General features: G+C 44.0%; 1 protein-coding gene across 1 annotated transcript; it reads right to left on the bottom strand.

Moving 5' to 3' along the window:
* Positions 1-3,926: 3,926 nt before the first annotated feature.
* pggt1b (protein geranylgeranyltransferase type I, beta subunit) lies at positions 3,927-26,829 on the bottom strand. The gene is made up of 9 exons (XM_034234950.1): positions 26,702-26,829; positions 25,491-25,609; positions 15,429-15,493; positions 14,765-14,916; positions 13,774-13,906; positions 12,294-12,339; positions 10,176-10,360; positions 9,403-9,511; positions 3,927-7,508 (listed from the first exon to the last, which is right to left on the bottom strand). Exons 1-9 carry the CDS (start codon positions 26,827-26,829, stop codon positions 7,342-7,344), a joined length of 1,104 nt encoding a protein of 367 aa, XP_034090841.1. The 3' UTR covers positions 3,927-7,341.
* Between the last annotated feature and the right edge of the window lie 75 nt (positions 26,830-26,904).

The raw sequence follows: 26,904 nt of genomic DNA on the forward strand, positions 1-26,904 counted from the left end.
AAGGAAACCCCGCCCTCATCTCCTCTACTGTACTATCTCCCTCCTTCTCTCCCTCAACGGCGATGTCTCCACTGACAGCTCTTTGTATCCCCGAGCTCTGCGTGGCAGCTCGTTTGAGCCATCATCACTAGAAATATACATTATAATCTCACATTGAGGATTAAATGGGCGGAGTGGGGGTCGTAAATCTTCTGGTGCTGCATTCAGTCAAATTGGACATTTACGCATGGTTGACAACGCACTCAAGTGTGCATATGTAGGCCTATTGTTTTGTGTGGGCTGATGTCTGCCCATTGCGACCCAAATATGTGACAGCATACTGTCATGTCTCATAGTGCCGTTTGTTTCCTGTCATGAATCTGGGATGACAGTTTCAAATACAGACCTGTTTTTTGCATGGTCCGGAATGCGTGATGCCGGATTAAGTTTGTGTGTTTTAAATTTATCTGGAAATGCCACTTGTTCCGCGTCACCAGATGGCTTCATGCAGACAGATTCCACCCCATTGAGCACGTGCAGGGGGACAACCGGGCAGACTGCCCTGACGGAGGAAACGATGCATACAAAAACTAATAACTCATTCTATAACTAACTAATGTTCCCAAAAGCACTGAGATTATCACTGTTTATTGCACTGACTGGAGCAACATGATTTAATTAAAAATAAGAAAATAAGCTTCTTCCATTTGACTGGTTGGATGGAAAATCTAAATTGGGAATAAAGATGGAAAGTAACAGTTCTCTACCAATTTCCGATGTTGTATATCTCTTTAAACGTGGTAATACATGTTAACAAATGTCAATATAACAAATAACTGTCAGGAATATTAAGTGCAATTTTCTTTGCTGGCCAGAGATAAATTAACCATTAATGTACCTTTGATAAACAATATGACTGTCCATATTAACGTTTAATAACGGATCTATAACCCTTCATAACCATTTGTAAGGACATTAGTAACATCTAATAAACCTTAAAGTCGCACCATATCTCCCTGTGAAGTGCATCTCCAGTGGCTATATCCATGTGTTTATTGCCATCTCAATATGGGGAAAAGATGAGTGCAGTGCTCACGAGAACTATCTGTGTCATGACACTTGACTAGTCCATAAAAAGCCCTATAACTGACAGTGCCCTCTACACTGAATAATCAATAAAGTGCATTGATTCATGTGTTTTACCAAGCAGAATTGATTCATGTTAAATAACTACAGAGAAAACAAACTGTTGCATAAGCATACACATCCAGCCTGGGGCCTGTGGATCATTCAGAATGAGTCATTCACATCACATGGAAAGCTGTAAACACAGTGTATCTGTGTATACTTCTGTGGTAGCAACAGCTCCATTCTAGACAATGTCAGGGTCAGTTTCTGTCATCAAAGTTTACCAAAGCAGATTGTACCTTTCTTCCACTCAGCCTCTCCTACATGGTGGCAATATAAGGTTACATGTCTCATAGGGAAGTCTGGTGCCACACAGGTATTAGTTGTCTGTTGAATATGGGACCATATAACCACACCCAAAGTACAGCTGCAGCTGGCTGTCGAGGGAGCATCTCCAGAGAGTTGTGATCTGGGTTGGGCTGTATTCACAGTGGAAGAAAATACAATTTAAACCTTTGAATCTCCCTTTAAACTGTGTTTTATAATTATTTCTTTCTAAATAAAAAAAACAACATAAAATGGATTATCAAGTTCTGTTTAATTTATGTCATTATCCTCCTATTCAGATGTGATATTTTAGTGCCATACGGCCACATTTGTCTGGATCAAATTACCCCATCAGTGCCAACAGTGAAGTCTGTAACTGCTATGCAGCTCCCAAGTGGGACTCTATATATGTGTTTGCATGTGTGTCCTGTTGTATCCAGCGAAACTCCCCTCCCCCCAAGGCTTTTAATGATGTCTTAGTCACTGACCTAGCAGACTGTGTTACTCTGAAGCTCATCCATGTAGGATGAGAAATTAAGGGCAAATTAGGTAAAATGCTGACCGGTTGTCCTCTTTGAAGTTACAAATAGAGAAACAGTTTTGAGTTATTCAGCCACAGATTCTACAGGGAAAGAAAACAAAATGCCAATGGTATACATCAACTCAGCTGTTGTAGGTTACCATACAGCACCAGCTCACCAAAACAAACGTGATAACGGCAAGACAAACAGGACAATATTACATTACATTGCATTTAGCTGACGCTTTTATCCAAAGCGACTTACAATAAGTGCGTTCGACCAACAAAATACAAACTTGAAGAAAACAGAATCATATAAGTACATCAGGTTTCATAGAGCAAAAACATTTCAAGTGCTACTCAACTGGCTTTAGATAAGCCAGCCCTTTATTAGTATATAAGTGCTTTGTTAGTAATTATATCGCTCGAAGTGGAGTCGAAAGAGATGAGTTTTCAGTCTGCGCTGGAAGATGTGCAAGCTATCTGCTGTCCTGATGTCAATGGGGAGCTCATTCCACCATTTTGGAGCCTAGGATAGCAAACCCACGTGTTTTTGCTGATGGGAACTTGGGTCCCCTTCGCAGCGAGGGTGCAGTGAGCCGTTTGGTTGATGCAGAGCAGAGTGCACGTGCTGGGGTGTACGGTTTAACCATGTCCTGAATGTAGGAAGGGCCAGATCCATTCGCAGCATGGTACGCAAGTACCAGTGTCTTGAAGTGGATTCTAGCAGTTACCGGAAGCCAGTGGAGGGAGCGGAGGAGCGGCGTGGTGTGGGAGAATTTAGGAAGGTTGAAGACCAGACGAGCCGCTGCATTCTGGATGAGCTGCAGAGATCGGATGGCACATGCAGGTAGACCAGCCAGGAGGGATTTGCAGTAGTCTAGGCGTGAGATGACGAGAGCCTGGACCAGAACCTGCGTCGCTTTCTGTGTCAGGAGGGGACGTATCTTCCTGATGTTGTAAAGCGTGTATCTGCAGCAGCGGGTTGTAGCAGCTATGTTTGCAGTGAAGGACAGTTTGTTATCTCGGGTCACACCCAGATTCCTTGCAGTCTGAGTCGGGGAAACAACTGAGGTGCCGATGTTGATTGTTAGGTCAAGAGTGGGACAATCTTTTCCCGGAAGGAAAAGCAGTTCAGTCTTGTTAAGGTTGAGCTTGAGGTGATGAGCAGACATCCACTGAGATGTCAGCTAGACAAGCAGAGATGCGTGCGACGACCTGGGTCTCTGAGCGGGGAAAGGACAGAATTAATTGGGTGTCGTTAGCGTAGCAGTGGTAAGAAAAACCATGCGGGCTAATGACAGATCCGAGCGAGTTTGTGTACAAGGAGAAGAGGAGGGGACCAAGAACAGAGCCCTGAGGGACCCCTGTAGTTAATTGACAAGGGTCAGACTCCGACCCTCTCCAAGTAACCCTGTAGGTGCGGTCTTTGAGGTATGAGGTGATGAGGGAAAGTGCAGAGCCTGAAACTCCAAGTTCTTGGAGAGTGCAAAGGAGGATCTGATGATTCACCGTGTCGAATGCAGCAGACAGGTCCAAAAGGATGATGACAGAGGAGAGGGAGGCTGCTTTAGCCGTGTGCAGTTCCTCAGTGACAGCAAGGAGGGCAGTTTCTGTGGAGTGACCTGCCATGAAACCAGTATTGACTTTCCCTTTCTTTTCTTTGCAGAATTCCTAAAATGGTTATGACCACAACAAGCCTATTGTTGTACATTTGCTGTGAATTCTTATTGTCGCTAGGTGATACATCTTAATGTTTTTGGTAACTACATGTCCACCATCATTTCCATTTATAACAAGATGTCCAATAAGTGATATTCAGAGGTGAATTATCTTAGCACCCTCTTCAGGTCATAAAGTTAATAGCTATTAGGTGAATTGACATGAAGTTTTGGAAGCACATTTGTTTTTTGAGGAGATAAAACCCCTCATACACATGCAACAAGATTTTACAGTGAAACCCAAACAATTGTAAAAGTTAGTATGTGTTTTTATTCACCATAAATACAGTATTCACTGCCAAGCTCGAATAAACATGACTTTCCTCAAATTCAAGGCTGAAGTACTTTATACATCACATATCAACATTTGCATATCCAATTCCTTTTACTGCCTCACTGATGTAACTGTAAACATTTATTTCCTCTTGACCACTTGCACAATAGAAGTCACATATTTATTTACATTTACATATTTATCTACACTCGATATCTCTACAAAGCATAGAAAAAAATAAATTCCATCGCATTTGTTACATTATTTATTATTACATTATGTATATTAGATGATATAGCGCAAGGGTGTACGGTTAACCATGTGTGGCGTTTGGCTGCAGTCTTTCACATCATAGACGATCTAAAGGCAGCAGCGTCTGAAAAGCGCAAAGCCTCTGCCATCTTTACATGCTGTGGGACACAGAGCATCCACTGCAGCATGACGTAGCAAAAAGGAGTACAATAACTGCTGAGATGCCGTAAGGGGCAAATCCATTGAATCTTTCATCCCCTTTTAAAATCGAGTAAGCAGTTATGGGTTGTGTGTCAATGATTTATTCCCTCTTTCTGGAAATACACTATCGATCAGACATCAAGGGACAAAGTCAAGTTCTGGTAAATCGACCAGGCATCGAATGTCTGATTAGATCATTCAACTTCAAAGATGGGAGGACATTTCTTTTTTACAGGGTAAGTGTTCCAGTTCCTGAATGTTTACTAAGATCTAGGATCCTCATTTCTTCCATCCCCTTTAGAGAACACTATAATCAGTGCGTTTTTTTTAACAATAACAACAGCTAAGCTCAATTAAAGCATGCTGTACATGGAGTGAAATCAGAAAAAAGCAAGAAGGGAGCATTGATTGAGCAGAAAAACGCTAGGAGAGGCACATTTTAGAGTTTGGGAGGAGGTCTTTGCCTTGGCCTACATCATCATATTCATCATCAAAGGACAGCCGGAGGAGGTGGTATGTATGGTCAAAGTCACTTGAAAAGATGCATGGGAGACATGGTCGCTCTCTTTCGGTGCATTTTGACCAAAGAACACTCCGATGTAGAACACTCATTACTAAGTTACAGAAAAAAGACTGATACCAGAATATTATAGGATGAAGCTTATCTTATTGATCTTGTATGTATGTGTGTCTGAGGCTCAATTCAGCTGCAGCAATGCAAGTCATAGCTGAAGTTTCTCAAAGATAAAAATAGATACAAATGAAAATGGAGTACATCATTTTGCAAGAGACACACTGTGGCAAAGCCTTTTGTTTTAGGCAAAACATTTACAAGCAATACAAATGGCTAAAAACAACAAACAAACATTGTTTTTGCACCAAAATGAGGGTATATAACACTGGGGGTTTGGCCGAGGTAAGGGGAGGAGATTCTAGCCACCAACAGTTCACTTTCAATAATAGATGGATCTAATTATTTATTTATTCACCTCCTTCCATTTCTCTTTCCTCTGTCTGCCTGCTCTATTTTCTATCTGAGTCTGGAAAAGAGGGGCAACTCGGGTGGGAAAGCAGTCCAAGAACAGCTTCATTTGAGATGGTGTGAGGAAAACCCCAGAGGCAATATCATATTTTTAAATCCATTGTCTACACACAGCACTCCTGCAGGTGCAGACAGGCCGCGGTATTTCTGACCTGCTGAGATAGTGTCTCTTTCTCACTCATCATCTCAGGGAGCAGGTGTTTGCTGTGACAGCAGACGTATAATCAGAGGGTGGGGCTTCAGCAGGGGGCTGGAGGGACCTATGAAACTGGGAAAATGTCCCTTACTGGGAATCAGGGCATCAATGTGATAAGAAGGCAAGAGGAACCGGCTCAACTCAGTGCCTCTATGACACCATGTTGAGACCTTATTAGGATTTAAAACTAACATTTCTAATTCAAAAGTCAGCAAGAAGGCTGGAAGGTCACTTGTTTGAGCTGCAGGTGGCGTTTGAGGACCCAAATGGATGTGATGCATTTGATAATAGTTGTTTAAGACCTGACTCTCTGTGTGCTCATGTGCATGGTTCTTTGTTTTTGCCCTGCATCCTTTCTTGTCTGAAAACAACATGTCAATTCCCAGCGCTGTTCAACAGAATATATTTCCCCAAGTCATAATTCTTCTTCATTTCTATTGATTTCATGCTGGCTGGTGCCTTGCAGCAAGAATGAAAGCTGGTGAAGGAACGTAACTGATCAGTTCAGGGTTCAGGAGTCAGGGGGCTACTAGCTTGCAGAAATAAGGGATTATAATTCTTTATTTTCTGGCCTAATTCTCTGTGATCCTCTGGAAATAAGTGAACAACACATTCTATATTCTGTGATCTGAAATGATAAGGCCTGGAGCTAAACAATTTTTATTTGATTTTTCTCTTCGATCACAGACTTGCCCCTGGGCGTGGCTGCTGAGTCTTAGATGCCTCTTCCATAAATGTACCCCCAGTCGCTGTTTAATCTTTAAATCTCTGGTGATTACAGAAAAAAGCCTGGGATGGTGAAACTGGAGCTGAGGTGAGAGTGTACCTGCCAGGCTGGTCTCTCCTATGGGACAGGAGGCTTTGGAGAGATCCAAAAGCAACATGAGGATGGAGATGTTAGAGGGGCAGAGAGGCAAACAAAACTCTATAGGGGCGCCTTTGGCTGTATTTTCTTTGTTAAAGGAAGTAGTAAGGTTAACTCAAAAGAAATGTGCTATTTTGAACCCACCACAACCCAATGAAAAATGACCACTGTGCCCATACCGGCTGACAAAAAACATACTTGTGATATTTTCTTTAAAACAGGGGAATTTTTCTACAAAAGCAAGTACTTATTTAGGCAATTCACATTAATTACAACAGCCAACTCAGAAGCTTTAAGCTACTGAAGACCCCAGTTACTCCGATACCATTTTAAAGACACAATTTAATGTCGATGCGAAGTGCGTCAGTTCCTCCTCGAGTAGAACGTTTACAGCAGATTGCGTTGTTGACTATGATGGAGAGCAGAAGGCTTCAAAAGCTACAGCATCTAAAAAGTTAGCAAAATGGAGGCATCTGGAATTTCTTTGAGTCTCCAGTGACTCAACATGGATTTTCTGGCACATCATTTTATCCCCACAAAACAAAAAGCAAGTTGATATTTATTACGTTCTAACAATAAAAAGGCAGCAAAAAAGTCTGGCGTAGATTCCTTAACAGAAAAGTCATTTTAGATGGACTTAAAATGAGCTCCCCAAAGTAGCTACTGTGTGTCTGGGGTCTTAAAAACCTTTTCTAATTCCTGACACGAGGTGGCCTCACAGATCCAAACACGTCTTCAAGACACACAGCAGAAGTCCAGTTGCCGTGGACTGACTCTGGTGAGATGTTCCTGGTTACTGAACCTGTTCAGAGCCAGCGCTGTGGAGCATCCTGCTGTCAGTGCTGTCGGCCACAGCTGCCAGCGCTCTCCCTCCATGTCTGCTGCAGCTGCTGCACGTGCTCAAAGGCTCTCTGGGTGATGTTAAGAGCGGGGTGGACCTTCCTCAAACTGGGCTCTCCAATCAGAGACAAACCACACAGCCCTAAGTAGGCATGGAGAGGATCTGGGGAAAAGAGAGAAAGGGGAAGAAATGGGGAGCATAGTGAAAAGAGAGAAACTAGGTCAGAGATGGATCACAGCAGAAGCACCTGCATGTGACAGGTCTGCAGACTTGTCAGAGTCAAGAAGATGATAGTGTTTGTCACCTTGTTGGCCATTAGTGAATCAATCAAACAATAACCTTATTTCCCATTATAAAAGCCATTATGTAGAAGCCTTGTTTTTGTTGTACGGTTCCTTTCAGAATATATAAATAATGCATAGAGTCTGGCCCCATGGCCCTTTCCCTCCCCTGGGACCAGAATAAAAGCTGCACAGGCCAGTAAATGGATGGTAATTGAATTATAATTAAGTGCCAGATGATTGGACAGAGACATCAGAATCAATCAAAGCACCATTAGCTACATCAATCAGGATCCATATGGGTCAAAGTGAAGGTTATACAGAAGGAAACCACTGTCAATGTTTAGATTTTATAATCACAAATTATGATTTAAATCAATTATATTATGGCATGAAATAATCAAAGGTATGTTTTTGGGTTACTGTTAGTATAGAACAAGTAAATACAACACCATTTTCTGAATATTTAAAAAAGGTAAGACAACACAATGATTACATTACATGTCACTTGTTCAACGCTTTTATCCAAAGCGACTTACAAGTGTCTTGCCCAAGGACACAAGGACATGCTGACAGCAGTGGGGATTGAACTTGTGCTCCGCTGATCCAAAGATCAACGAACTGGCCCACTTAGCCACAGCCTCCCTTACTGTATGATCACTGTATAAAGAACTACAATGACATTCAGATTAAGAATTTAGACCTTATACTTGTGCACAAATCCAATATCCACTCTCTTTTCGTGTTGTTATTGTTTTCCACCAAGTCGTAAGAAAAATATCCAACTCTGTCTGTGTGCGGTTTGGTGATGAGCAGGTCGTTTAAATTGGGCTTTTACAGCTGTCATGGCGGGAGATCAATGCGCTCAGCTGCGCAGGATTCAATTCAATACATTCTGTTGGAAATGTGAAGCACAAATTACCAACTGCTCCCAACATGAACAATGATGATGACCTGCATTTCTTGTTGAAGAGCATCTGTGGACACACCCAGGTTGTGTGAAATGTTCAAACTAAATGTAATACTAATATTGTTTCCTTCCCATCTTCACAGACCAGATCCTATAAATCAGTAACTGTGAGCGATGACTGCACTGTTGGTGCAATGCTATCTTTACCCATGCTGTAAAAGAGTCCCTTTTATTTCCTAAAACCCTCTTTTGTTCAGTGATATTTACGAGGCTTTGTGAATACAGTGTCTGTTTTGCCTCATTTTTCTTCCACCCTATCTTCCCTGCCTAGTTCCTGTAATGTGAGGAGCTCGATCTCCTATTTCCTCCAGCTACCGATGAACAATCGCCTCATCAATTACACATTGCAAGTAAGAACACACACCCCAAGGAAATGTGCACCATTGAAGTTTAGAATTACAAGAGCTTTTCCATTGATCTCAAGAAAAACTGTCAACTCCACTCTGACCTCTTTGCACCTGTGGAGGGCAGTGAACAAGCTATTAGGCCAAAAGAGATAAAAGACAAGCAATCTAAACTGCTTAGTTCCAACATCCTTTTGTCCTTAACGCCGATCATTGAAGTTACTGAAAATAAAACCGCGACAACATTTGATTTGTTTCTCCCCCACATAGACATCGAACATGCCATTTAACCTCACCACTCCTAATGTGGCCTATACAGCAGTATAAAAAAAGGTACATGGGATTCTTGTCACAAAACAAACAAAAGCCTACATGAACAACCAGTATCTTTTTAATGTGTACTTCAAACACTACTATTACTTCCTGTAATAGCCACTTGTGAGAGTTAAATAATAATTTACCTGGATGGCTGTCCGGCCACTTGGCGAATCCTCCGACCAAGCGATCCTGCGTGGACAGGATGAAGCTCCTGTTCTTGTCAAAGTTTGTATACTGGAACACGTCTAAGAGCTGAGGCAGGAGAGAGGGTTGGCGGGGGGCGAGTGGGAGAGAAAAGGAGGGGAAAGAAAGAAGTTTGAGTATGACTTTAGGAGCAAACTTTGGAAGTAATGATATATGACTCTTACCATAAGAAAATGTAACAATGATGCTTTGAAACTGCAATAATAATTTATGGCTGTGTTCTACGATCTCCATTTGCCCAAAAGTGTATCGTCGCAATCACCATCTGTATGGAGACATCCAACAGTAGTGTCTGCCATACCTTAATTTTGACATACACAAATATTTTGTTTGCATTTATGCATTTGTCCCTCCAGCACAGCTTTGACCCAGAAATTCACAATGTCCCTGCTTGTGTTTGCTTATGTGCGTGTGTGTGGTTTTATCCAAGGTTTACTCATAGATAGTTGCAGTTTTCTGGACCGTGTGTATGTATGTACTATACCTCTGGCATAGTTATAAATACTGTATGTTTGTTCACAGGTTGTTTTTTTTTGGAGTCTGTCTGTGTATGTGGGTGATTAACCCAGTTGTTTCGACAGCGCAAGAATATACGACAGTGCCATTTGAAACATGCCCAATGTTATTTTTTCATGCTGTACGTGAAAAATGAAGGCAATAGTGCAGAAATACAGGGGTGAAAAAACTTGAATGCATGCAGTGCAGGCTGTACCTCTAGCGTAGCTCCCACCCAGAAGGAGTAGCATGTGTCTACAGGTTTGTTGGGGCGCCCGTGGAAGCCGCTCTGCTGCCTCATGATACACCAGCGCCGGATCCTGTCCAGCTCCCGCTGACTCAGCGCCTCCTCCAGCCGCCCCATCAGACACAGAGAGGCTATGGCGCAGTACGTCCAGCCACCTGGACACACAGAGTAAATACAGAAAATTCATTAGACAAATGAATCCAATCAAATGAAACTGATTATTTTGTATTAACATTGGAAAGCAGTTCCAGTGGTTCACACTGACACAATTGGATGACAGACATCTATATGATTACAGGGCTTTGCAGGAAGAACAGAGGGTGTGTCTGCGTGTGGGCCTTTTTTTTTTTTACAGCCAAATGTTTGCTAGCATGTAGCTACATTCATTTGTCACCTCTCTATGGATGTTATCACAACGTGGAGCTACCAGGGCTGTACAGAATAAATCAAAGCTTCATTTTAAATAAATCTCTAAATCAACATTTAAAAATATGTCACTATTTAATCCTGGCATTGCTTCAAATATAGATTAGGCTCAACTCAAATTAATAATTTAACATAGTTATGAATATTGTAGGGCCTATCTGTTATTCAATTAATAATAAATAAACAAAGGCTCTTTTTAAAAGACTACCCTTCATTCAACATATCACCTTTTTTTGTCCTTTTATATGAAGCATCAAGTATATGAAATGTACTTGTGTTTTTTATAGTATAAAGAAGTCAGTATAGTAGTAGTAGCGAGTCAACTGGCTGTTATGGCTGCCTTTTTTTATATTTAAACATTTAAGTGGAATAAACATGTTGTATACAGAGACTTACTGCACAGTGTGTATTGAATAATGACAGGCTGTTAAAATGACAGCCACAAGCAGCAGCTATCCATCACTTTCTAAATCCTCTGTCAACTGCTTTTAACTCATCCCATAACACCACCACCATCCCCGGCTGTTTATCTGTGTCTGTGCTCGTGTGTGGAGAGACACAAAGAAAAAGGTGGGGGTGAAGTGTGTGGGTCAGGCGTGTAAATCTGCCGACGTGTCAGACTGGTCTGTAATCAAACATGTCTAGATCCCGATCTGCTGGAGGCAACGGAAGATCAGGAGACGAACATAAATCTGAATCAAACTGCTTTACAGGAAACCACAACAGATTATTCTAACAGCAGGTTTGGTGCACATATTCACACCGGAGCACAACTGTGTTCCCCTCACGGCTACAGTATGTTAATCATGGACATCAAGTACATTAAGTGAGAAAAGCACTCTTCAGAAATCAAGAGTGCATAGCCTAAAGATGAAGAAAGTACCGGAAAAATAGAGGAAGCACCGAGATAAAAGCCGGCCACACGCATACATAAGGAGAGGTGCATTTATTACCTTGGCACGTAGTTTCTGTAATACCATCTTTCACGTATTGAACTAGAGTGGCTCAAACACCATCGTCTACAAAACCAATGTCAGTGCACATTTAAAGCACAGTGTGGGAGGTCTTGGGATGATGGGCAACGGGCACACACTGTACACCTCCACTGATGTGTAATCAGTCCTCAGACAGAGTTTGCAGAAGAGGGATGAATCTTACTGAAGACCGTTTAATTTATTGCAGAAAGGGAAATTACCAATTTGCACTGGGATTTATTTCTCTATACTTCATTTATGTAGTCCGTCACAGTGTTAACAGGAAGTGCTACCTGTCAAAAATATGAGTTTAGATATGCTCCAAACCATTGCTTCGAAATGTGTGTAGGATCAAGGATTTTGTGTGAGAAAAATAATGTTTAATTTGAGTAAGGGGCTGGGGATTAATGAGACAATGTATCTACAGAGAAGGATTGTAATGGCTAATCCTTTAAACCAGTTACTCCCATAAGCCCATTTCACGCCCTCTACCACAAAACTGCAGAGGCACCCACAATGTTTTAACCTGATGTTTTAACCTGATGTTTTAACCTGATGTGAACCTGGATAAAGTTCATAAATCTGACTTTTGGACTTACCACCCACCTGATGTGAAACAGCGTTCAGGCTTATATTGTTGTTATATGTAGTAACAAAGCATAAACCATTACAAGATGATCAATCTCACCATGTGACTCTCGCCCAGCTCCTTGGCCAAACCCATTATCGTATGACTGTGAAGAGGAAGAAGAGCCAGTTATTACAAGCAATACATCATCTGCACTGAAAGGTAAATGTGGGCGTGCAAAGGCATCGGTGTCAGAGGAGGCTGATCTGCATTTTGTATTTACTTGTAAATCAATTTAATGTATTCACAGATATATTTGTACAATTTGTTTTGGCATATGAGGAACCAAATCCAAAGATACTAATTATTTGCATTTGAGGAAGGTGTTTTACATTTGTTCCTTGTATTTATTCATACTAGACCCCATTAAAAACATACATTACATGTCACTTGTTAAACGCTTTTATCCAAAGCGACGTACATACTCAATACTGTGGGCAACCCCTATACAAATAAGGTTACATACAAAAAGGTTTGGGACATAACCAGGGGTCCCTACAAAATGCACCCAACAACAGGGAACAGTCAGTTGGGAAAACTAACAAGGTTGAGTCTGTCTGTGTGTCTGGTCATAACAATAAGGTAGTAAATGGACACCTGGTGCCATCCAAACATAAATGTCTAGCGTTCCAGTGATTTCAACAGAAAATCAGATTTAGTCTCGTTTCTGTAGACTTACAGTCACCAAAAACTAGCTTGTATTGCCAAAGACATTTTGGAATCCAACCACCAGTATGTGGCCAGAAGATAAATATACCTTTCAGACATGAAGCAGTTATCTGTTAACTGGGCTTCCCTCTACCTCGGCTGTGTGTGTGTGTGTGTGTGTGTGTATGTGTATGTGTATGTGTATGTGTATGTGTATGTGTGTGTGTGTGTGTGTGTGTGTGTGAGTGAGAGAGAGAGAAATAGTCGAACACACCCTTCGCACAATAGAGAAGCCATGTAATGGAACACTATTGTGTTAAATGCCTTCAACTCATAATACGCCTTAGTGTAGAGGTGAATTGCAACATCCCTCTGCTCTGGGGACTTGAGTTGTACAAGAGACTACGATGGCAGACATGAAGTAAACATGCTTTGATGAGTCCAACCCATGTTTGATCGAAAAACAAACACTGAGGCTAATGTAATGGTTATGTTACTGTTACACAGTCAGAACCCGACTTCATCTCACTATAGTGCCATGTCGTAAAATTGGAACATTATTTTTCTTTTGGTAAGGTGGAAAAACCTCTGTATTGGCTTTAAGCGTATGATACACAGCTCAACTCCCCCCCCCCCCCCCCTCATTTATTATAAATGAAGGATTTCGAGGCAGAGTGCCACCTACTAAAGGTGGGTGGCATATTCTTCCCATTCAAGTGTGGAGGCAGTGCTTTGAACGGTGCAACGACAAAGGTTGTTTCCATTAGGGGGTCTTTCTGTTGCCCTGGAATATAGGCCTCACTGTATTTATCTATGCATTAAAAACAGGTGCAGCTAACACTCATCCCTACAGTTTAATGCAGATGTTTTTTTGTTTTTTTTAAACACTCACCAAACTTCCTGTGATGTACTCAATGGCCTTTTGCATGTCCATGCCGGACCAGTCATCCAGCATGTAACAGATACTGGCTGCACAGTAGATGAACCGTATATCATTTTCACTTCCTTCTGGAACAGCGTAGAAACTGGAGGCAAGAGGAAACACAGACACAGCGAGCCACACAAACAGGAGAGTTACACAAACAGCTGAAAGAAGGAAACATGTTTATGTTCAGAATTTATAGCATTTAAGTCTTATCATAAAAAGCCTGTCAGCTGTAATTAAAAAGGGCTTAACTCAGATTTATGTCTAAAGATAATGTTGTCTGCCAAACATGATATATACACAGTGCATGTGTGTGTGTGTGTGTGTGTGTGTGTGTGTGTGTGTGTGTGTGAGTGAAATGTGCACTTTACAGCATGATAATAAGCTGTCTGCCTCGACTTGCAATGGCCCCCCAAGAGCCACTTTCAAGTGTGTGTGTGTGGTGTGTGTGTGTGTGTGTGTGTGTGTGTGTGTGTGTGTGTGTGTGTGTGTGTGTAACACTACTGTTTCATGACCAAATGTAACTTTATGTCCAAATACAAAAATAGTCCCTCTAAAAGTGTTTGGTGGTGTCAAAGATTCCCTTCCCTCTGCCAGTATTATCTTCTTTTTCCTCCGTGTTTGGGACCTTTATGGGAGTCCCCCTCAAAAAAATGTAGTGACCAGGAGGAATCAGAAGCTACAAAAATGGTGGAGACAGTGCTAAAACAGTCAAATTAAGTGTGCCAAAACGGCAAGCGGTCATTGTTCAAATGATCTGCTGTTGGCTTTTACCCGCTGAGCCAGCCATAACTCTTGTTGAGCAGGGGAAGAGGGGCCGACTTTGAATGCTGTTAACAAGCCCCAGCCGAAAATCTTACTCATTCTTCCCTTCAGGCTTTCAGTGTTTATTTGAGTCAGAGATAGTGTCAGCATGAATCCTATTACTAGTGCAAATGTGTGTTTGTGTGTGGCTGACCTGCCGTCCTCCAGCTGCAGCGCTCTGAGACCAGCCAGACAGGCCTGTTTGTCGACCCGGCTCAGGTCGTCTCCGAGTATTACCAGCGAGCACAGTCCAGTGTAGGTCATTGCTACATGGCCACTGTCATATGGATGGAGAACACCTGGACCCTGAAGAAAATATCAAAATGATAGACATTCTTCATATCATTATTTATAGAAGCAGTGAAAAAAACACTAGAAGTTATAAAGTAAACATCTGATGAAAAAAAGATTTGAAAAACACTGACTAGACCAGACCCATCAAGTGTTTGGACAAAATAGAGCCTTTTTGGGAAATGACTCGGGTTGGCAAAGCTCTTACATCACCAACTATGTCTCAATGGGAAAGGGAAGTAAAACCAAATGTTTTTAAGATTATGCTTATAAAACTGGAAATGGCCCAAACCCACTAATGTGAGAGAGCGGATTGGCAAAATAATGAAAATGACAGAAAAATATGTTGAGATGAATTCATGCAAATAGGGAAATGGAGGAAATATCAGATCACAGCAGTGAATACTTTGACCAAAGATATATCTTTAAGCTAAAGAAAAGCAAGGAGGCTCAACATTTGAGATACAAGACACAATGATTGGTCAAACATGAATCAGTTCTACAAACAGTGAGGGGTAAGGCTATACCTTAGTGCTGTAAGGAATTCCAATATGTGACGATCCTCGAAACCCACAACGACTAAGGTTAGCTTCTGGAAGAGAATAACAGGAGAGGAGAAGGTAGATATGTAAGGAAGCATCATGTACTAAAACATCAAGAAAAACAGGAACAAGAAGACTAGAAAAACATGTACTGCTGCCATCTATTGGCCATGATGGAAACATCAGAACCCAATTTACAATATGTCATCATAGTGCAGAGTACACAATGTTAGCCAGTTTTAAAATAGGACATCCAACCACTCTGAGAACAATATTTTTTTCAATGTTTCATCATCATATTCTGACATTAAATATATTCTGATGTTAAAACACATTGATCATGTTACATAATAGGTAGTGCAATGCCTACTAATTGATTCATGATTTCCCTTTCAAATATGCATTTAGTCAAGCCAGAAAGGGTATGTTAGAGCCAGTATTTTTGATTTGATAAGAAAGGCCACCTAATTGTGACGTCTGTAGTCAATGCACTATAAAGGACTACAATTCCCACGCGCCTGCGCTAAAGCCAAAGTGATGGGCAACCTGTTGGAGAGATGCCGTTGAGGAACAGTTTTTAACCGTACTACACGTACACATCATACAATTACCCTTTAAGTTATGAAGTTATATAACATAAGCATTATTAAGAAAGAAAGAATACCAAAGTTGTTTGTTATTTTATTTGAGTTTTGCCTATTTCTTTTGAATATTGTAATGGCCTATTTTCTTTGTTGCATGTTAGGGGTGTAACGGTATCCGTATTCGTCCCGTACCGTCACGGTTCGGATGTCACGGTTCGGCACAGTCACAGCCTTTTTTTACGAGTGGGACAAAAGTCTGTCACTCAGGGCAGTATTACACTATATATAATCCAGGGGGCGGTATTGCGCCTAAAAGCCAGCCGCCCGTAAATAACAAATGAAGAACAAGAACAAAACACAACAAAACAAACACAATATATGAAGAAGAAAAGTTAGTGTCTATGGCGAGTTCACACAACACACAGGAGCTAGAAGACCCACCTGCTTCTTTTAAATCAGGTGTGTGGGAACATTTCGGGTTCCCTGTGGACTACAACAATGATGGGGTGCGAGTTGTGGATCGGACGAGGACGGTGTGTCGGCGTTGTTCGACAGCGGTGCGGTATGCTGGTAGTAACCAAGCGGCAAACTCTGGGGAACAGCCGGGAAGCCAATACGGAAGTGCCACACACTGCAGTTCATACATGGGCAGCTAGGGAATGGCTGCAGAAAGGAGCAATTCCATAGACCCCCATGTTAAAATGCCCAACTTTACAGCAGAAAAAAACATGTTTCTACCCATGGATGCAATAAATATTATTATCGATATAGTTAGATTCCACCTTCATGATTATGAATCTGTGAGTGAATTGTTTTCTAACACGACCCTTTTATTTATTATTATATTAGGGCGTGGTCACGTTGATGAACACGTACATGCCTCACTGTCAGCTAACAGCAACTTGTCCACTGCTAGGCTACAACCATAGAGGCTACAACGTTAGTTAGTCATAGTACTGTACTTGACCCTTTAGCTTTAGCCGTGTTCGTGGTGATTGTGCCTTTTAGGGAATATTGTTACAAATACCAGACAATTAAAATGTCGTGCTGTGCGCTTGAATGTACTAACAGAACTTCCAAGAAGTCTAAAATGATAATATTATACATGTTAACCCCGTTCGCAGGTGTTTGTGTGCTTGGTAGCTTAGCTTGTTACTTATTAGCCAGCTAAGGACGAGACGTAACCCTTTATGCATACATATACATTTTAGTTTATGATTCAGCCTTGGGTAAGACTTTTATAGTCTATGGCTATGACGCCCATAATGCTAAACGGGAGCAAATGTTAATAGGGGACCCAATTATCCCAGTGGTGGCCGCCGGAGCTAACGGAGCCGCAGGGGGCTAGCTCCAGCCGGCGTCCCGGAACTAGCCCACTGCGGCTCCGTTAGGTCCGGGCGGTGGAGTCCGTCTTTTCTCAACGTGTGAATGACAAGCATTAAGAATAACAAAATATAGCTAATTATTTTGCAGATTGTCTCATTTGATTATGAATGTAACGTTTATATAGGGAAACTACACTGTTAGCAATAACTTGGTATGCATGTATTTCATGTTAGCTTAGCTTCTTAGCCTGAGCTAGCTCTGTTTACTTCCAGTTCGGAGGTAGCAGGTCCCACCTCGGCTCCGCCTCTTTGCCCTTATTTGGAGCAGGCGGGATTAGACTCTGACGTCACAGTCGAGCCGTTAGTGGCCGACTCCGCCTACTAAGGGCTTCACGGCAACTCTGCAGAATCCTATGGGTGACGTCACGGACACTACGTCCATTTATATATACAGTCTATGGTGGTAACACGTCAAACATGCTCAAGCACATCCGAGTCAGTCTCAGTTATTTTGAGCAAACACATCGCAACATCATCCAAACCATCGGAGGCCAAGCAACACTTCAAACTGTAAGTAATTCAAAGGAAAGAAACGAGTTAGAACTGTCTGTTTAAGGCGTCTAATGGCTTGATCGAAAGACAAGGAAGGAAGCCACGACAGGGTATGTATTATTCATGTGATTTCAGCACGTTAGTGTTGAAAAAGAACAGTCTGCTCAACAACTTTTGGTTTTAAAAAGTAACAACATCAGGGACATAAGACATAACATCTCGAGTGCCTCCCAAACTATAGGTTACTTACGTAACCCCAGTTCTCAGAGTAACATGAAGTGAGATGTCTCACTATGGGATGCGCCTCTTCGCGGAGCAAACAGAAGCATCAATCTCATTACGCCAATCCTGATTGGCTGGAGATCTTGACGTCAGCGTCAGGGAAATCACCCCCTATAAGTAGCTTGCACCACAACGCATGCGCCATTCAAAATAAGCACCTCTTCTCGCTTCACCATAGCAAGGAGGGCCGTCTGGTGAGACATCTCACTTCATGTTACTCTGAGAACTGGGGTTACGTAAGTAACCTATAGTTCTCATTCATAACACTCCGTTCGATGTCTCACTATGGGAAATTGTAGCTCCCGTATTGCCAGACGAGCTTATCTCGAAAATCACCAAACCAACCAGAACTTAACAGGTAGAGTTCTGACTCAACCAGGTGCCCAGCACTGCTTGAGTCACACTGGGAGCAGAACGTCCAGCCTGTTAGGAGGCAGACAAAAGTGAGCGGCGAGGACCAGCTCGCCGCTGCACCAATGTCTTTGATGGGAGACATCCTGGACAGAGTCCAGAATGCAGCCAGACTCTGAGTCGAAAGAGCTCGCGGACCCGAGGGTGCCTGCGAACTCTGACTCGTATGAGCCCCAAAGCAATTGCTTCCACAGACCAGTGGGAGAGCCGTTGCTTAGTAACAGGCTTGCCCTTATAAGGGTTAGCCCAGGACACAAGGGGTTGGTCATTATGACAAAGCACCCTTGATCTGTCCCTGTACGTGCGTGAAGCACGGGCTGGACACGGCAAATCCGGCCGCTGTTCCCCGGAGGAATACAGTGGCGGGGAGGATGCCTTAATGTCAAATGTGGTACCCGAACCGACCGCCTTAAGATAAAGGCAGGGCCATGGCTGCCCGCACAGCAGCTGATATATCTCCGCTAGCCAGTACATAGCTGGCCAGTGCGGAGCTATCAGGATAAGTGTGTGGCGTTGCTCTCTCACTCTGGCCAGAGTTGGGGGTATCAGAGCCAGGGGTGGGAACGCGTACAGAAGGCCCGGGGGCCAATTGTGCGCGAGTGCAGCCAGTCGTCCAGGTAGGTCGCCAGGCGAATACCCTGTTGTCTTAACGGGGCTATCGCGGCTTACGTACATCGTACAAACACCCTTGGACTGAGAGACAGACCAAAGGGGGGTACTCTGTATTCATAACAGATCCCCTGAAATGCGAATCTCAGATATTTCCTGTGTGGGTAATATACTGGGATGTGAAAATACGCATCTTTCAGGTCGACTGATGTGAACCAGTCGTCTTGTCGCACGAGCCGCAGCAGAGATGTGGGAGTGAGCATTCTGAACTTATATCCTCTTAGATATTTGTTCAGAGCCCTCAAATCAAGTATTGGCCGAATTCCGTTCCCTCCCCGTTTGGGAACAAGGAAGTACTTGGAATAGAAGCCGCCCTGACTCTGCTCGGCGGGTACAATAGATATAGCCCTCTTTTCTAGGAGAGAGAGAATCTCTTTCTCCAGAATATGGGCTGACTCTCCTCGGGCCTGCGAATGCAGAATGCCCGAGAAGCGAGGGGGGGTGACAGCGACTTGGAGTCTGTAGCCCCGTGTTACTGTCTTGAAAACCCAGGCAGATGATGTGAGCATCTTCCACTGCATGCTCCTTAGAGCCAGTGGAGATGTCACATCTCTTCCCCTCTGAGTCTCTATTTGTTGTGTTATGGGGCCCTCTAGTGTCTGAACACAGTGGTGCCCCCCTTTCGACAATCCCCACCGACACTGCGCATGCGCATGACGGTGGTGCCTTCACAACCCCAGCCGGCACTGCGCATGCTCGTGGCGGTGGTGCTTTTAAAAACCCCAGCCGGCACTGCGCATGCGCGTGACGGTGGTGCCTTCACAGACCCGCCTGTAATCCGCCTTTTGAGGGATGCCGTAGCTGCTCTTAGAAGGGGAACAGTTGACGGGCTGTTTATTGTTTTTCTTTTCATTTTTCCGAGCTGCGCCCTTGGCTCGAAGCCTGGATGCGTCAGCGGAAAATGATTTGTGACAGAAAAATCAATAAGTGTGTGACATGTGTTTATGCGGACTTGAGGATGGTGTTGAGGCATCTCTCGAGGCGGCGGGAACACATTTAGAGCTGGGGAACCGTAGACTTCCAGCTCTGTCACAGAGGGGAGAAGGAGGGGCTGTCACGCCGCTCGCTTCTTCTTCCTCGACTGCTGGCCGAAATTCTGGGTTGGCTGCGCCTGAGCTGCAGCCGGAACCGGAGATTTTCTAGGCCAGCTCGCCCTTGTCTCCAGCTTGGGCTGGGGACTCGGGGCGGGCTTTTCTTCACGACCCCAGCCGGCACTGCGCATGCGCGTGACGGTGGTGCCTTTACAGCCCCAGCCGGCACTGCGCATGCGCGTGACGGTGGTGCCTTCACAGACCCGTCAATTGTCCGCCCTTTGAGAGAGGCCGTAGCTGCTCTCAGAAGGGGAACAGTTGACGGACTGTTTATTGTTTTTATTGTTTTTTCTTTTCATTTTCGAGCTGCGCCCTTGGCTCGAAGCCTGGATGCGTCAGCGGAAAATGTTTTATGACAGAAAAATCAATAAGTGTGTGACATGTGTTTACGCGGACTTGAGGATGGTGTTGAGGCATCTCTCGAGGCGGCGGGAACACATTTAGAGCTGGGGAACAGTAGACTTCCAGCTCTGTCACAGAGGGGAGAAGGAGGGGCGTTCACGCCGCTCGCTTCTTCTTCCTCGACTGCTGGCCGAAATTCTGGGTTGGCTGCGCCTGGGCTGCAGCCGGAACCGGAGATTTTCTAGGCCAGCTGGCCCTCGTCCCCTGCCTGGGCTGGGGACTCGGGCGGACTGCGACCTCTGCGTTTTCGGTATTTTGAACCGAGCAGGGATCGGCGCAGCTTGGACGAAGGGCTGCCGCTGCGAAGGCAGCGGCTGGGCCCTTCGAGGGAGGCAGAGGTGGAGGGCCTCGTCCTCCTTCTTTTTCGACTCGCATCTCCTCTAAATGGAGGCAAGAGCGGAGCCGAAAATCCCCTCGGGAACGATGGGCATGTCAAGCACATCCTGAACAACGTTCAGAGCCCTGGCGGACAACGCTGCGGCTCTGTAGGACCGTTCAGTCATGGTCGACTGGAAACGGTCCACCTTCGCTGGCAGCGTGGGGTTCCTGCTTGGTGACCCATCCTCGGTGGGAGGTGGGCTGCCACCAGCAGTTCCATCGGCGGTATGCGGAGCAGGCCGAGCCTCTGCGGGCGAGACCATGGTGAGGTCTCGCCGGGAGCTCCCGCCTGGTGAGGCGTGGGGCTCCGTTCCCGCGTCTCTTGCCGCCACCGGGTCCCGGCCTGAACGGCGTGGGATCCCGGTTCCGCAGCTGCCGCTGTTAGTGAGCCCCAGACCGACACAGTGAGGGGCTCAGTCTCTGCGGCGGACGCCCCCGTGTCTTGATTGCCAAACGGCGAATCAGTGGACATGAGGGAGTCCTGTTCCAACAAGCTAGCTTGGTGTGCTAGCCGTCGGTGGAGGCTCTTTCAGATGAAAAGGGCACAATGCCCGCACGAGCCGGGGTTGTCGATAGCCTCCTGGGCGTGTTCCAGCCCGAGGCAGGACGAGCAGACCTGGTGTGAGTCTGTGCCTGCTATCTTCAACCCGCAGCCGCATGACCGAGCCTCCGAGTCCCTGACTCCTCTGGTGTGAGGGGGAGAGGCGTCCATCTTGTTCGCCTCGTGGCGTGGAGAGGACCCGCTCGTAACAGGTACGTCGTTGAGAGAAAAAGTGTTACCAACCCGTCCTTAATCCGGAGAAAAAGGGACGGTGTGGGTCCTTTGTTCTCAAAGAATATTGACTGGTGTGTCAATATACTTCTAATCCTTTTCTCCTCCGTGAGAGAGAAAAAGAAAAGCGTCCTCGCTACCGTAGTGTCGGTAGTAAGGGGAAGCTAGCTAGCAACAGGTGCGTAGCTAGCTTGAGAAAAATCAAAACCTTACCTTACTTTCCGGGGAAAGAACGGCGAGGTCGATTTTAATACTAACTGGCGTTAGTATTACCGTCTTCTTGCGAAGCAGAAGGAGTAGCCGGCGAGCGCCCGTCGACCGAAATAGTTATATTTGGGTTCAGTCTGGACCGTTAAGCTTGTCCGGCTACTATAGAGATGTGCTCTGAAGCGAGAAGAGGTGTTTGAATGGCGCATGCGTTGTGGCGCAAGCTACTTATAGGGGGTGATTTCCCTGACGCTGACGTCAAGATCTCCAGCCAATCAGGATTGGCGTAATGAGATTGATGCTTCTGTTTGCTCCGCGATGAGGCGCATCCCATAGTGAGACATCGAACGGAGTGTTATGAATGAGAACAGCATATTTACCTTTAATGACAAAAGCCCAACCAGACACCAAACATATGGCGGCAACGAAATAGAGACCAATCGAGCACGACTATCTCAACATGATTTCTGCTGTATTGAATAATTAAATAAATGGGCATCCAAACAGATGGCTGAGAGTTGCTTGTTAGAGACAGAAAAACACAAGTCAATTAAAAATGTAGAGACAAACGTTCCCTGATGAACAGAGTTAGAGTTTCAGGTGAGGGAAGGAGGACCCGGAAAGCTCGGTTTAAAAACAAAAAAGTTTAATAATATTTCACAGACTTCACAGAGTTTGATAACTCTGAAGTTTGTCTTCCTTCTCTCCCACCCTGATGAAACTATAGACCCTTATAAAACAACTACATGCAGAGACTCCAAAGCGTAAATATAGATAATATAATATATCTTAAATGTACAGTGTTTCCCACAGAATGTGATTCTACTTGTGGGGGCACCGCACAGGGCGTCCAAAAATATTAATAATTCGAGAGAAGATCGAGAGTTTTTATCACCTCAAATGACGAAAAGGAAAAAGGACAAGGACATCCCTCTGTTGGAGGGGCAAAGGAGTCTGGTGGGATTCTTTTCGGAGTATTGAAGATCGTTTCCCCGACATCGAAGGTGCCTGTCACAGGACAACACGGAACGTGCGCGATTTGGACGCCATGAGCAAGGGGGGTTTTAGTGGAGCACGCGCATGAGCTGCGAGCGCCGGAGACTCGCAGCGGCGAAACTGATGCCCCGGCCACACGAGGACGAAAACGGTCGTTTGCGTTACTGTTTAGTGTCATATAGACCGTTAGGCCACACGAGGACGACCGAATACGGCACTAAACGACTGCGTAAACGATAACGGGTCCCAAGGTGGATAGAACGGCATACGCAACGCTCTGGGGGGGTCCAACGGCTCCGTGTGTACGCCCTATACGATCATTTTCTGATAATGATGAGGCAATAGCCCCGCCTCTCCCCACCTCTGCTGCTCACCCCCGCGTCAAAGTAAACTGCACACTGAATTCAGATTATTTATCTTTCTCTCGATATGGACCTAAACGCGAGTGAAGTCTAATCGGACAGGACGGAGACACGCAGCTCTGCTCACCTGCAGCTCCTCCCGCTGTGATGCGGCGGTGAACGGAGTAAAACACACATTTCAAGTCAGATCATCACCCTTAGCTATTTTAATTACCTCTCAAACTACCTAAACAAGATATAAATATGTTTATTTTTACTGTCGGCCGGGTCACTCATTACTGGATCAGCTGCTGCATGAAACAGACACTGGCGCTGTCCGAAGAGAGGGAGGAAAAAGAGAGGCTCCGTGTATTTTATTATTATAATATATAGATTCGTTATTCATTTGTTTTAAAGCTCAATAAATAACAAAGAAGACCTTTGACTGGCACTTTTATAATTTTGTCGGAAGATTTCAACTTTAATACACGTTGACTGGCGAAAAACTCTGCCCGGTTCCCTCGGCCCCCACCGCGGAGAATAAACAGAAGGGCAACCATGACAACCATGCTTCTTCGCTGCTTTTGTGGAGGAAGTTACAGCGCCACGTACAGGCTCCTGCATATGTACTGCAGCTTCTCCAGCGGTTGGAGCTAAACGGAGCTGTCTCGTGTGGACAGACACTAGGCTTGTTTGAGACAAGCGAGACCTGCGCAGACCTGCGCAGTTGCGATCAACGTCTTGCTAGTGCGTTGCATGATGGTTAGTCATTTTGTCCGACTTGCTCTGGAGGCCCGCCTACATGAGACGTTGAAATCTCGCGGGACAAAGACGCCCGCAGCCTTGAGAGCGAGGCGAGGCGGCGCAGTTCCTCTCCACGGGCTGCGGAAGCGAAATGCTTGATGGGAAACGACTCGCTGGTATCTCGAGCTGAGCGCTCATTGGTGGTTTTTACCACGTGCTGGTGATGAAACTCTCCAATTGGCTCGGCAAAAGTTTGTTGTTGTTCTGTGTCAGTTTTACGTCGCCACATCCATTCCCATTTTTCATCATTGTTCCACAATGTTTATCATAATGAAATTAATATCCATATATTTTATACTATACTTGCACTGCTTACCGTTTTCATACTTTATATATCTTAGCATATTCATACACACTGTTCATACTGCTCACAGGCTGATATCTAGTGTATTCATACCCCTCACTGTTTATTCATCATTCAATTCATTCTATATTTTATTCTGTAGATTGTGTACATTTCACTTTACTGCTTGTTGCACCTGGTTAGAAGCTAAACTGCATTTCGTTGTCTCAGTACCTGTAATATGTGCAATAACAATAAAGTTGAATCTAATCTTGAGCAGGAACAAATGTATTTACTTAGTACATATCTGACATTAACGATTAAACACATGTGTGCATTCTTTATAAATGCAAACCGAGTCAAGCCGACTCCGGAGGTGGCGGTATGCACCTTAAAGTTGTTTGCAATCCGCCAAATAACCGAGAGAAGAAGCAGAAGAAGAAGGCGAAGAAGAAGATGAAGAAGAAGAAGCCGACTCGTAGCTGTCCGACTTCAGGCGAGCTTTTTGAGACCTCCCCCGGCTGCGATCGGCTACTCTCGTCTACTTTCGAGGCGAGCCGCAACGCGTCTCAAACAAGCCTACTATCCGGATGACTATTGCGTGTGGACGGAAGCTTTTTTGCGATTGCGTCAATCCTATGCGTTTAGCCGTTTTCGTCCTCGTGTGGCCGGGGCATGAGGCTCCGTGGTAAACTGTGGTAACATTAAGAGCCGTTTGGGAGCCGAAACAGCCGGCGCTTTAAGAGAGCCAAGCCAAATGATCCGGCTTTCTAACGTAAAAAGACAGTATCTATAAGGGTGCTTTGAGAATACATTTTTGACTTGCTCTGTCATGTGAACCTTTTTATGAATAAAGCATACATCCAATGCCTTACACTGCAACATGTAACTGTTTAAACTGATCTTATTTATAGTCAGTTGTGGAAAAAGTGATAAGCTATGACACTTACCGTCCTCTGTGGGCAGAACCTGTAATGAGTAGATCCACTCAATCATGGTCTTCCTATCAATCACATCCAGGGCGTCCAACACATCCAGACCAGACAGGGCAAAAAATATGATTGTTAACCTGAAAAGAAGGCAGATAGCAATCTTGTTAATTTTCACTAATGTAAACCAGTTGTGACTGCACCTGAAATCAGTCCAGAAATAGGCCAAAATGTCACACCATTTGGTTTAAAAGTGATTTGTTCTAATCATACTTTATTTAATATTTTGGGCACATGTGATCACTGGTTTTTTTCTATTCCTTTTTAGAAAGAAAAAAAGTATTCCCATGTGCCCAAAAAGCAACATCAAGTATTGGGTACCTATTTAATCATAACAATATATGAAAACATATCGACACTTATGCAATGTAAACAATAATAATATGGAAGACTTTTAATAATCACAATAATTAGTAGGCCCTAAGGGTTTTCTTTATCCTGACTTTGACTATGGTTAAAAGTGTGATTTGTCATGTGATCTAAACATTTCAAAAGGTGTACTGCTAGATACTTGCCCAAAACATTAAAATACTATACGTATTAAAACAAATGTTTTGAATCAAACTAAAAATAATCTTTGGACACAGTTGTTTTAAATTAATGGATATAAGGATTCACAAATTCAAGCAACAAAGGGATTACATAGTCAAATATATACACCAGATTAGATGAATGTGTAATAAAACACAATTTAAGAGTATATATTGACTTTTAGCTGCTTGCTTAGTTTAGCTCTTACTGGAGAGATAAGTCAAATATGTTATTTTCTGAAATGTCTCTCGCTAAGTTAACCATTGAAAAACATATCCAAGTAAGCAGTCCATCTAGCTTTAAGTTCAGTTTCAAATAAGCTTTATTCATGTAATAGTGAATCCTACTTACGCTTTATCATACGTTTAACATGGCGTCGTGCCCAGCTGTACCGTTAGTTATTGTGTAACCAACGTTACAGCCAATCTGTCATAATAACTTCAATGCCACTGCTGCAAGCCATGCTAAGTAGCACTAGCCTCCATTCAAAACGGGTGAACCACAGTTAGCCCGCTAAGCTAATTAGCACTAGCCTCCATTCAAAACGGGTAGCAGTGAACCACAGTTAGCTTGAATGCTAGACAAGTTATTCAGTACAGTATATGAATTACAGAAACAATTTCCATTCCAGTAAAATGTACCTGGTAGTTTCCAGCGAGGCGTACCTCTCCGGCAACACCTGAAGCGTTCTTTGGAAGAATCGTACATGTCTATCTCTTAAAAAATCGATTTGCTCAAATTCTTCAAACTGACTCTCTTCTTCCGCCATCTTTGCATCCGCACCTATGAGGAATCTTTTCCGGTACGTTTGTTTTTCAAAATAAAAGCTCACACTGTAGAGCAA

This window comes from Gymnodraco acuticeps, unplaced genomic scaffold (assembly GCF_902827175.1).
Source record: "Gymnodraco acuticeps unplaced genomic scaffold, fGymAcu1.1, whole genome shotgun sequence".
In the NCBI taxonomy this organism is placed as follows: Eukaryota; Metazoa; Chordata; class Actinopteri; order Perciformes; family Bathydraconidae; genus Gymnodraco; species Gymnodraco acuticeps.

Excerpts from the sequence above, each read along its gene's own strand:
- pggt1b (XM_034234950.1), bottom strand. The coding sequence starts at position 26,829 with ATGGCGGAAGAAGAGAGTCAGTTTGAAGAATTTGAGCAAATCGATTTT. Across the intron at positions 12,340-13,773 it reads AGTACATCACAGGAAGTTTG|TCATACGATAATGGGTTTGG; the intron begins GTGAGTGTTTAA and ends TCCTCTTCACAG. Across the intron at positions 7,509-9,402 it reads GTGGCCGGACAGCCATCCAG|ATCCTCTCCATGCCTACTTA; the intron begins GTAAATTATTAT and ends TCTTTTCCCCAG.